Source organism: Marmota monax, unplaced genomic scaffold (assembly GCF_021218885.2).
Source record: "Marmota monax isolate L192 unplaced genomic scaffold, Marmota_monax_Labrador192_F-V1.1 WCK01_AAM20220418_F8-fsc00310, whole genome shotgun sequence".
Taxonomy (NCBI): domain Eukaryota; kingdom Metazoa; phylum Chordata; class Mammalia; order Rodentia; family Sciuridae; genus Marmota; species Marmota monax.
In genome coordinates, this window is record NW_026692085.1 from 1247176 (window position 1) to 1260030 (window position 12855).

Genomic DNA, 12855 nt, shown 5'->3' on the forward strand with positions numbered 1-12855 from the left:
AGACTGCCCGAGAAACACAAGCTCACACGCTACATTCAGGACTGTGATAAATGTAGGCAATTATGAAGTTAAGTTGAACTTTGCTTCATGATGAAGCCACGTTAATTTCTTTTTTAAGTGAATTTGACTTTCAGTGCAGTTCCAATTCATGCTTTTAGCGATACATAACAATTTCCAAAATGTTAAAGTAATTTCAGTCAATTGAGCCTTCAATGGCAATGCTTATAAATTATATTTATTAGTATGGTCAAGATAAGAAAGAAGTTTGGGCTTTGATTATAAAATGCAGCATCTTTCTCTGATTCTCTTGGCTAAACTTTTCCTCTTCTTTTTTCCATTCTTTTCTAGAGAGCGGCCAGGAGGAGGGTGGATCTCCCCAGAGCGGAGTGCCGGAGTCCTCCTCCTCCACCAGCCGCCCGGGCTCTGCCGCCGCTCGTCAGACTCTTCCTTCTGCCGCTCCCGGCGTGGAGCTTCCCAGACAACAAGGGCCGAGTACCCTCCAGCCAGAGAGGCTAGCGCACCCGCGGCTTCGGGAACCGGCGGGGCGGCGGACCGGCTCGCTGTGCAGATCCTTCTTAATCCTCCAGTGAAAACTCGACAACATACAATGGCTGCAAATAAGCCCAAAGGTCAGAATTCTTTGGCCTTACACAAAGTCATCATGGTGGGAAGTGGTGGTGTGGGCAAGTCTGCTTTGACTCTTCAGTTCATGTATGATGAGTTTGTGGAGGACTATGAACCTACCAAAGCAGACAGCTATAGGAAGAAGGTGGTGCTGGATGGGGAGGAAGTACAGATTGATATCTTAGACACAGCTGGACAGGAGGACTATGCCGCAATTAGAGACAACTACTTCCGGAGTGGGGAGGGGTTTCTCTGTGTCTTCTCTATTACAGAAATGGAATCTTTTGCAGCCACAGCCGACTTCAGGGAGCAGATTTTAAGAGTAAAAGAAGATGAGAATGTTCCATTTCTACTGGTGGGTAACAAATCAGATTTAGAAGATAAAAGGCAGGTTTCTGTAGAAGAGGCAAAAAACAGAGCCGACCAGTGGAATGTCAACTATGTGGAAACATCTGCTAAAACACGAGCTAATGTTGACAAGGTGTTTTTTGATTTAATGAGGGAAATTCGAGCCAGAAAGATGGGAGATGACTTTTAGGACAAGAGTCTTCCAGGGTCCTGGGAAGTCACAGAACACAGCTTGCCCTGCACCTCAGCCTGAAGATAGGCCTCTGCAGAATGAACCTCAGGGTTCAAAGTAGAAGCAGGAGACTTTCACGTGACACAGAGCCCAGGACTCCTGAGGGGGAGGAGCTGGCAGACGCACCATGGGCATTTGTGTGAATATACATGAAGATGTGCGTGATTGTCAACAAATTACCAGCTTTCAGTTATTTTGTCTGTGCTCATTACATACATCTAAGGTTTAGCTCTTTGGTACTGTATCTTATTTTCATTGCACATAATTTTTAAGTAGTGAAATAAGACTTGGTTTAAGAAATAAAGATTGTATTTTATTTGTTTATTTATATTTCTTGGTACTTGGGATTGAACCCAGAGCTGTTTTACCACTAAACTACATCTACAGTGATTTTTATTTATTTTGAAGTTCTCACGAAGTTGCTAAGGTCTCCCTAATTTTCCCTGGCTGGCCTCAATCCTGCAATCCCCCTGCCTCATCCTCCTAAATTGCTGGGATTACAAGCACATGCCATTGTGCCTAGCTCTTAAGAAATAGTTTAACAAGAGCAATAACAAAAAGCCATAAAGAAACACTGAAGGGATTTGACATCAAAAATCAAAAACATTTATTTCAGGATGTTCTCTAGGGAGAGTAAGACGAAGACTTATGGATTATTATGTAAATGTAAACATTTAAGGTAACTGCAGTTTTGTCTTGATTGTTGTTTACATGCTAAGGATTGAATTCAGGGCTTTGGTTTGGCTAGGAAAGCTCTCCACCACAGCCACACCCAATCTCAGTGCTGGCTTGGCTTCAAAAGGGCACTAAATTTCCATTTTTTCATAGCTTCTATAACTCTGCCTCACTTCGTCAAATAAGACCAGAGGGACCAGCAGGGTCCCAGAGGACATTCTGCCATGATGAAGATGTTCAGTATCTGTGAGGTTCAATATGGCAGCCAACATGTGGCTGTTGGGCACTTTGAGTATGACTGAGGAACTGAATTTTAATCTTCCTTTATTTTTCATTAATTAAAATTTAAGGAATGCCCGTGTCCAGTGTCCACTGGAACCATGCAGGCATAGGCACAAGAGCAGCATACAATCTCCAGAGTGGACCTTTCTGGGTCAACGCTCCTCTCTTGCTTTCTTGCTACCTCTTGGAGTACCTGGCACACAAGACATGCAGTGTTTGTGTAAAGTTGATAGAAACAGTTTCCTATTTGCTATTGTTGCCCTTTTGAATTCTTTGCCCCCATGATTTGTGAATTGTCTCCTCTGCTTGGCAAGGGAAAACTGGTAGAGCGCTAGAGCTGGAAGACACAGCAGAGACTTTCTAGTCCAGGAAGACCAAGGGCTTGATTCTTGGGCCATCATGACTGAATCTTTCAGGGGTGCTGTGTTGAGAATGATTCTGAAGCTGCAAGCAAGCGTGTGACAGTGAAAGGTGGTCAGAATGGATGCATCATGGGTTAGGGTTAGGGTTAGGGTGGGTGGCAGGGGCTGTGGAGAAGGGGCCGGGGTGTTTCTGTTGTCACATGACAAAATAGACCACCCCAAACCTAACTCTTTTAAAAAATAGTTACTTTATGATGATCTGTTGTGGTCCTGGGGATAAGTTGGGCTCAGTTAGTTGTGTGGGTAGAAGAGACACTCATGAGTCATCAGGTGGTAGTGGGGCTGAGATCTCCAGACTGGCATGCAGGTAAGCCTGTGTTGAGGGGATTCCAACAGCGGCTCCCGGGCACTTTCCTGTTTTTCCATCTGGTCTTTCCAGGAGGCCTCTTACATACAGTGACATCAGGGTAAGCTGGGCTTCTGTGGCGTGTAAGGGCCCCCAGGGCCTGTATCCTGGTGGGCAGAGAGCCATGTGGCAGCTTTCCCATCCTCATGATATCACATGTCCTTCAGTGACACCTGACACACTCAGCTGAGGCAGACACAAAGGCCTCCCCGTCCTGGGGAGAAGGGCAGGCTTCCAGATGAGCGCACCTGAGAGGACCTGGATCAAGGCTCCAGGAACAAATCAAACCCAGACTGACCACCCTGACCATTCCAGACCAGCTCTACCTCGAGGAGTCTGAAGCTGATTTACCACAGCCAGATGCCAGGACCATTCATAAAGGAGCCCCACTTGGCCGTGGGACTAGTCCAGACCCACTCTCCCCACCAGCCCTTCGCAGGCTGCAGACCCCGGCCTCAGACAGGAAGCAGAGAGCTGCTTTTTATTTCTCTTTCCTCTCTTTCATGACAGTCCACAGATGCAAAACAGGTACATGTCTAAGTGGCCCTTTCTCACCAATCCTAATGAGGATTTCCTTACTTAGGGCCAATTCTGTAAGAGGTAGCTTAGCAGACACAATAAAATGAAGAATTGGCTGCAGTCTTTAAAATAAATTAACATGGGTTTTCTTTTGTCTTACTCATAAAAACACTATGATGTATTTAGTTTTACCCATTTACTAGATGAGAAAACGGAATTTAGAAGATTGAAATAACTCATGTATTTTGACTCCTTTTCTGCACAAAGTAAGTTGTCATAATAAAAATAGTATTGAAACCTTAAGAGCTGAAATTCATGGGTCATTTACTCCGTGCTTTCTGCTTTCTTCCAAATATCATTTAACTATGCTTCTATAAATAGTGTGAACCCAGCTCAGAGACCTCTTAGGGTTGTTCTTTCTTTTTGCCTCTGAATCATGCAGCCATGCTCCTGTCCCTGATGAATTCAGGTAGGCAACTCTCTAATATTTTGGGGGAGTCCCAGTACATGCTAAAACTCACCTGATCCTGCCTTTGAGCACTAAGGAATGCGTCCCCTGAGCCCTCTGGCCATCCTACCCCCTCTCCTGAGCTGTTTCTTCCTCCTCCTTCTGATGTCTGGTGTGGCTCCACAATAACAGAGCATTGGAACAGAGCTTTGGGAAGTGGTGGATGGGGTTGGGTGTCAGTCTCTGCACGGAAGAAAGAAAAAAAAATTGCCAAGGACACGAGAGTTCTTCCTTAGAGGATCATGCCATTCTCTGTCACTTCCTCAACTGGACCCTACCCTAGATAGTATCTCTCCTTCAGCATTCCCTGTAGGGGATCAGAAACTGCCATCCCCCCAATATGCCATTTTTGTATAAGGATTATTTTTAACTGAAGAAAAATGAAAGAGAAATAGCAAAGGTCAAGAAAAGTGCTCCACCCCATTTGCCTAAAGGTAGACTTGGACTCCTGAGCCTCAGAGGCCACAGAGAGCATCAGCATAGCATCCCTGAGGGAAGCAACACTGATCCTCCATTCCTCTGCCCACAGCTTGCTGCCCCTAAAAGTCCACACACCTTTCCCTTCCGGTTGTCTCTCTCCTGAGTGTCCTTCTCTGGGAGGCCGTGTGAGCCCCAGGATCCAGCCCCAGTTTCCAGTCCCTCCTCCTTCGGTCTGTCTTGGGCGGGTGAGTGCCACACACGAAAGTCATCTCTTCACTCTTGTTGTCTTTTGTCAATTTAATTTCTGACACCCCAACCCAGAACCCAGGAGGTGGAGGAAAGATATTTTCCTCCCTGTCACCCCTCCTGGGAGCGTCCTGTGGCCTCCGTAAGAGCCTCATAAGAAACAACTACAGTTTTACTTTTAAAAATGTATATTTAGCTCTTATTTTCATTGACCTCCATATTTTTATATGACCCCAAGGGCCTTATCTTTCAAAAACAAATGGCTGCTGTGTTTGCTTAAACGAAAGATTCATCTTCTCCTTAAATGGAAGTTCGACATCTGCCTATGCCCCAGGAATCACGGAACTGTTAAATTCACCTATTCCCCAGGAATCACGGAAGGGTTATGGAACCATTCTGTCACACTGGAGGATGAATTTGATATTTTAATCCTAATGTAATTTCACTGAATGCGTAAGGGCCCTCCCATGTAGGCTCTGTGATGATAAAAAGTAACTCCCTTTCTTTCTATCCTGTTTCCCCTCTGCTGCACCAGGAATCTGTTAGAACAAGGATTGGATGACATAGTCTGCCCAGAAGAGGTATTCCCAATCTGTCAGAATGGACTCCTTATTGAGAAGTTCTGGAGAATTCAAAAGATCATATGTGAACCAGATTGAATGCAATAGTTTATAGTGTGTATATTGTGTAAAGAGCTATGTTAAAAATCTGCAGCCAAATGCTTAAAATTGCATAGATGTGGATTTTATAACTGCTGAACTCTGGAGAGAGGTCCTGTTGACCCCTGTTGCAGTCTCCCAGAGTCCCATGCTGTCATCTTCACTGAATTGTGTTTCATGAAGATATTATCTCTTTCTAATGTGTTTGATTTAAACCACAAATCTATTCAGAAAAACCTAAGCAATTCAACATTCAGTGTCATGTAATGTAATGGGATGGAGACGGGGTCCTGGCCTTCGAGGACTGTGCAGCTGAATATAAGATTTAAAGTGAGCCCCAGTGTGCAGTGAGGGCTGAGGAAGGGGCATCTGTCGTGAGGACCAGAACCATGTGCCACTCAGAGGAAGGGAGATGTCATTTGTGTGGTGGGATGGGAATGGCTCCATCAAGGGAGTGGGATGTGAACTGGGTCTTGATCCATGCCCATTGGAATAAGAGGTGGTGTGCCTGTAGCCGGAGCAGCAAAAGGAAGTAACCACAGGTGATAGGAAGAAGAAGGGCACATGGGAAGACTGGGGTCCAGCTTGCTGAGACATCTATAGAGGCTAATAGATCATAAACCCACATAAATGTTGTGTGCTGTGGAGGCTCCAAAGGCCAATGCAAAGGGTACTAATTTGTAGGTAGCTGCAAAATTGCTAAGGATCTCTGGCTGCCCTGCAAGGAACACCACACCAGTCACAAGAGGTCAGGATCTCTGATTTTGAATGAAGTGATTTAATTGAGCTGACATTTTGGAAATAAACCAGAAAGAAACTGTTCTCCCTCCATTGTGACCTCAGCAGTGGCCCCGTTATCCCTGTTCCCATCTTCTCCTGTGCCGCAGTCCGGCTGGGCAAATAACCGGGAGGTGACAAGCAAGCTGAAGGCTGAAGGCTGAAGCAGGAAATAGTTTATTGCAAATGAACTCAGCGGGAACTGAGTGAGAACTCAAAGCAGCGGGCTCCTAAGGTAGCGGAACCGCTCCTCTGCGGGACAGCAGAGGTATATATACCTAACTGATCACACACAGCTTGACTCCATCAACATCATCCAGATACAGAAGTCAGCCAATAAGGAATCCTCATCATCTTAATGGCTCACTGGCGTTGCTTCACAAACCACTCCTCCTGGCAAACTGCCAGGCGCCATCTTGACTTGATTTGCATCCCCAACACTCCTGCAACACTTCTGTGACTTCCCAGGTGACAGGGCGCCTCTGTATACAAAAGCCTCTGTTTTTGTGGCACCAGCGGGGGAACGATGGTGGTGTGTCCTTATCTGGCAAGAGATATGGGAAGAGATCTGAGAGCCACTAGAGCCACCGTGGGAAGACTCAGACCTGAATAACCAGGGCTCCTGGTGAATCCTTGGGAGAGTGCTTATCCTCCAAAGATGGGGCACCTGCTCACAGTTATCTCTCAGGGAATTGTGATTCCTTGTCTGACTTTGTGACACAGGGACTGGGGCTGTTGTGCCTCTGATGAGGCTTGTTCCTGCAGAAAAGGAACTGCTTGGGCCTCAGGTGGGTTCAGGGAGAGGGTGCCCAGGATGCCCAGTCCCCACCTGGAGAAAACAGGCTGGAGGTTGCAGGAAGGCAGTGGCTGCAACCAGGACAGCGTGTCCCAACTCAAGGAAAGGTCTCTGTTCATCCCTTGTCCCCAAGTCACCTGGGAAATGGAGTAGTGGAGCCTACACGGTGGGAAGTGCGGGTGCAGCAGGGAGGGAGCAGGTGTTTTGTGCCCAGTGCGTCACCCCCTTCACCTGGGGGCTGCAGGTGGGCACAATACAGCGATCGAGATTTCACGACCTTCCTTATTTCTGCTCTTTTTTCTGTCTTCTCATTCTTTTCCCCCTCACTCTTTCCTTCATATCTTCCTTAATCTCTATTTCCCTGTCCTCCCACCCACCTCCATTACTATAAATGCTGAGACAGGATAAAGGAAGGGATGGCAACCCTCTGAGGCTCAAGGGGTGTTATGGAGAAGAGCTCAGCAGGGTGGCTTCAGGAAGGAGGCGCCACACGGGGCCTTACCAGCAAAGGGCTACGAGAGGCAGGCTGAGGTGCCCTGGTCACATTGTGAGTCTCTAGGTGGCCCACTAGAGAACCTCCATTGTTTAATTATATATAAAAGGATATGCTTGTCAAAGGATAGCCTGAATTTCTGTCCTTGAAATAAAGTGGATTCGACCACCATTTGAAGAGGCACATGGCTCAGGACTTAAGCACAGGTGAAAAAGTGGGGTGGCCCTCTAAGCTGTCCAGTCCATCAGGGGGAGTCTAGGAAATACAGAAGTCCTTTAAGACCTCGGGCACCCTCAGTGCTAAGGGGGTTGTATTCAGGTTAATAATCCTTCAGAGAAAGAAGGAGTGGTGAGCTGCAGAGTGGCCTCGGGCTATTGCAGTTCTCAATCTCTCAGACGCGGCAAGGAGAAGAAAAGATAAAGAACCCTCCTCACCAATGCTGGCGCACCCCGGAGGAGCTCAGGACCAAGAGCAAGGTGCCTTTTATTGTAATTCACACAGATTGAAGGAGCATGGTCCCGTAACCAGCCGTCTTTTTCAATTCTGTCCCAGTGACACAATAATGAAAGCATAGCATCATTGCTTCTGGAACATGGCACGTCACTGAGCCTCTTAAGGACACATGCCTCAGAAACCATGTGCTTATTTCCTTTGGGGTGTTAGGAGCCTCAAACAGATTATTCTGGAAGTAGATATGGAGTGAGTGCAGCTGGGCTGTTTTTATTTCTGTGTCTGGTAGCAATCTTATGACATGTAGCCTGGATTTTATTTGTTTCAAAGGTAGATTTTTTTTTTAAGCTACTCCCTGTTCTCCCAAGTGACAGGAAACAGAATGAAATAGAATGAAGCCCAAATTCTGTTCACGTCAGTACAACCTGGACAGGAATCAGGACTTGGTCAGACCAAGAGTGTCCATGCACATACTTGGAGTTCGGATGGCACAGAGTGGGTTAATTTTTGTTCCTAAGAAAAGAGAGTTACCTCCCACAGTTAAAGGACCCCATGGCACTTGGATTTTCATGTAATATTAAAATTCTTAAATCCAGCATCTTATGAAAATAAGACTTGTGAAACAGTGTGAATTATATTTTGAATTAGGATAGTTTCTCATTTCTTATCTTCAGAGAAAGAAAAGGTTGGGATAAAATAACCAAATGGCTAGCCACCGTTTCAGAGTGTCTGACACTTTCCGTGTAGATATGGACTCTAGGAATGTGCATTATGACCTGGGGTTCTTGGGGGTTCTGACCATTCATGTCCAGGACCTGGTGGCATTTGAAGGTATTGAGGACAATTCATTGTTGGTGAGGTAGCAGCTGGGTGTGCTACTTCTAGGATAGCCCTCTGGGGGTATGTGATGGGTTAAGAAGGAATTATTGATGATTCATAAGAAAACCACAATGCTACAGAGATTTATTCTGTCACATTTACTGGGTAATTGCTTTTGGGGTGAGATCTTCTGGAGATGTGAAATCACCCGCCCTCTACCTCCACCCAAGTCTGGACCTGTTCATGACAAATTCCAAACCACAAATGAAATAAATGGGTCCTTCATATAACACTGAGCTCAGGGGCACCCAAGCAGGAGGAAAATTTGAGCCTTGGAGGTTTCTATGAAAACAAAGATAAAATTTTGTACAAGTTTTTTTCTCCATTAAACAAATGTTGGTTTAGATCTTTTGTGCAAATGATTTTTTTGTTCAGCACGTGATTTGAAATTAGTGGGTGTTTTTTTTTATATGTTTTTTTTTGGGGGGTATGGTCCTGGGGATTGAACCCAAGAGTGCTTTACCATGAACTATATCCCCAGTCTTTTTTTTTAGACAGAATCTCCTTGTTGTGCTGAGGGCCTTGCTAAGTTGCTGAGGCTGGCCTCCAACTTGATATCCTCTTCTCGCTGTCTCCTGAGTTGCTGGGATTACAGGCATGTGCCACCACACCCAGGAGAAACTAGTGTTTCGTGGCACTAGTGCTTCTCGTTGCCGCGGTAACTGATTGCCATGAATTTAGTGTAGGTATCTGAGACAACACAAACTCATTATACTGCAGTTTGGGGGATGAAAACCCCCCAAACTGAGATGTGGAGGGCCCTCTCCTGGACACTGTAAGATCCGAGTTTTGTTTGGCCTTGTTGCCTTCTCAAGCTCCAGAGGTACCTCCATTCCTTATGGTGCAGCGTCCCTCTTCAGAGCTGGCTGTGGCCAGTGGGTCCTCCTTGCGGCCACGGCTTACTCTGAGGGCCCCGCCTCCCTTTTCCATCTTTAGTCATCCCTGTGTTCCCTTGGGCCCACCCAGATAATCCAAGACGATCTCCCCTTTGAAAGCAGGTTTGGTTCCCTCTGCTTCCTGATGTTTCAGTGGCCTCGTGGGACACGTCCCCAGACCCCATGGATTGGTGGTGGCCATCTTGGGCAGTCATTACCACACCTCGTAAAAGCCAACTCAGCTGAGTGATAAATAAATACTTTGGCCAAAAAACTGTCTTTACAGAGAGAAATCTTGGTGATTTATATTGTCATCAGATGAAATACAGGAGGCCTAGTCCCATGTCAGTTTCAGATACACCAAACAACTTGTTTCAGTACCAACTATTGTATGAGGTACATCACACAACGTTAGCGGCTGTTTATCTGAAATTCACATTGAACTGGGTGTCCTGTGTTTTTATTTATTAAATCTGTCAATCCAAATAATTTAGTATTAATAAAACAAAGACAAAGAATATTTATATTCTAAGTTGTTCATCTGGGAGAGGAAGCCTAAGAAGAATCTGTTTAAAGTTCCATCACAGGTCTCTTTTTAAAGTTCCTGTGATGTCATCACCCCCACCCCAGTTGCCCCATAATTACATAATCAGTCTTTCGATTTCTTTAGTGGCTTGTCATTATCTTCCTCTCATCCAGGGCTTCACCTGAAATTACCCTCTTTAAAGCAACACTGCCCCCTTATTCAGGGACGGGAGTCACAGTGAGATGTCTGTAGTCCCAGGAGAGCTGGGGGGTCTGCAGAATGGCTGGAAATCTCCATGTCTGCCGATTTTCCTTTCTGATTTTAAAATGATAAATGATGATTCAAGAACTTAAAGGATAACAGCTGAACTGAATATCATAACAGTCAGGCTTAACAGCACCTGGGCTACAGCCAAAGAGAGGATCTAAGACTTGGAATACATCAAATTGGATGGAAAAATCTCCACACCAAATTTACAGAGAGAGAAAATATTAGAATATACAGAAAATAGCATAAAATACCTGTGAGGGTGTCATGAAAGGAGGAAGGTTGGAGACAGGGTGAACAGCTGTAGGTCCTGAGGAGTAGGCTGGCTGGAGATACTCTAAAACCCACCAAAGTAGCAATCAGTATCATCAAAAAAAAACCTGTGAACACCACAACCAGGATACACACTGCTGTGGGTTAGACGTGAGGTGTCCCCCAAAAGTTCATGTGTGAGACTATGCAATAAAGTTGAGAGTGAAATGATTGGGTTGTTAGCGCCTTAACCCAATCAGTGCATTAATCCCCTGATAGGGATTAACTGGGTGGTGATTGTAGGCAGGTGGGGTGTGGCTGGAAGAGGTGGGTCACTGGGGCTGTGCCTCTGTCCTTGTTGAGCTAAGTAGTCTCTGCTTCCTGGTGCCAAGTTCTGAGCCACTTTCCTCCACCATACCCTTCCACCATGATGTTCTGCTTTGTATCGGGCCCAGAGGAATGAAATGGGCTGTCTATGGAAACAGTAAGCCACCAAATAAACCTTTACTCCTTAAAACTGTTCTTGATCACAGTGACAGATAAGTTGACCAAAGGACATCCAAGGGCTGTGGTACCTCGCCTTATCAGTCTGCACATTTGGTTTTTAAACAACTGGAGCAAAGATCAAGAGATGATTTGGCATGAGTAGCCAGATGAACTTCATAGAAATAATGAATTATCTTCTTTTTTTCCTTCCTCATGACACAGTGAGGTGGGTGTGATTTTCTTCGTTCAGTCCATGGCATAATGGCTTTAGAGTTAGGGGAAGGCATACATGATGGCTTTTTTAGAAAGCAGCCTGCGGTTGCTCCAAACCCTAGGATTCTCCTGTTTCCATATCTAAATCCCCTCCCCCCCAGCTCCCACTCTTCATACATGAAGGCGGATATCCAAGTGCTCCTTGGGATTTCCCCTCCGTACTTGGGTCCACTCTATTTCATCCACACTCCTTCCTGCTCTCCTCTCCTGCAGAGCCTTCCATGGTTGGGCCCCCCACTCCCTGGCCGCTGCTCTCCTTCCTCATGCCTTTACCCCAAGCATGACTGAGGATCTCTGGTTGTTTCCAAGATTTCCCAACCACAAACTGTTGAGTGAGAGAAGATTTTGCAAGTATTTTATAGGTAGTTATTGCACAGAAATGTTAAGATTGGAGAAGGGGCTTCAGCCTAGCTGGAGCTCCCCAGCCAGCCGGCCTCCCTTGTCCACCTCCCTCACGTCGCCTCACTCTCGTTCCTTTGGAACCCAAACTACTACTTTCATTTTTAATCTTCACGGCCCAAGCCTCCCTTGGCCCTGATTCTAAGTGGAAATACAAAGAGCCCTTTCATTTTTGGAAATGTAGAGCTATTTAGCTTTTTAATTTTTTCTTGTCTTATACTGCACTCAGGCGTCCCTCCTTACAAGAAAAAAATAGCCAGTAAAGTGTTTTCTCAAAAGAGTAGTTTCCATTCCCCTAGAACACAAAAGTGATTGCTTTATGTACTATATTAAACTTCACCTCATCTCTGTGGTCAAAAATACGTACTTTTGAAAACCAGGCAAACAACACATTTATTATAAATAAAAATGTCATAAGTTATCAAAAGTAAATGATTAAAGATGGGACGTGGCTGGCCTGAGATCAAAGTGAGGTGAGTGGGTTTGCAGAGTGAAACTGAAGGTAGATCCTGTCCTGGTTTGATATTTGGATATTGTGTTAATCATGGATTTGGAGCACTGATTTTAGTTTTTTAAAAATATTTCATCATATTTTGTCTTGAGTGTGGATTTTTTGGGGGGTACTTAAGTTTCTACCCACAGCAGTGTCTCTCTCATCTCACCTGTTATCAGATGTACCTATCCTGATAAAAATGATTTTACTGTAACAAGGTGTCGTTTCTTTTTTCAATCCTGAGACTGTAGGTATTATTTTGGAATCGAGCTGCATTCACCCAGAATTAGGAGCACATTCAGGGGAGCGTTCAGGTGGAGAAACAGTGGGGCACCCACAGGATCCACCAGCAAGGACCTACCCTGGGCAAGGGTGTCAGGCTCAGCAGTGTCTGGCTGCTGCCCTGTCTTGGTCTCTCCTTTGGACCTTGGCTCCCTCTTCCTCTGTCCCCTGTTTTACTGATGTCATTCCCTGTGTCTCTGGTGAGAACCTGCTTTCCCACTCTTGACCTTATCACCCTCCATCTACACGGCAGGAAACACTGTCCAACTCAACTGCGCCCTTCTGTTCATAATCACTTATGCAGCAAGGCCTCCCCTCAATGACCA

General features: G+C 45.6%; 1 protein-coding gene across 1 annotated transcript; it reads left to right on the forward strand.

The window, feature by feature from the left end:
- The first annotated feature begins 354 nt into the window (after positions 1-354).
- LOC124103970 (ras-related protein Ral-A-like) lies at positions 355-1177 on the forward strand. The gene has a single exon (XM_046460644.2). The coding sequence runs from the start codon at positions 608-610 to the stop codon at positions 1160-1162; it is 555 nt and encodes a 184-aa protein (XP_046316600.1). The 5' UTR covers positions 355-607; the 3' UTR covers positions 1163-1177.
- Positions 1178-12855: the final 11678 nt, after the last annotated feature.

Bases quoted from the DNA above. Each gene is read 5' to 3' on its own strand.
- LOC124103970 (XM_046460644.2), top strand. From the start codon at position 608: ATGGCTGCAAATAAGCCCAAAGGTCAGAATTCTTTGGCCTTACACAAA.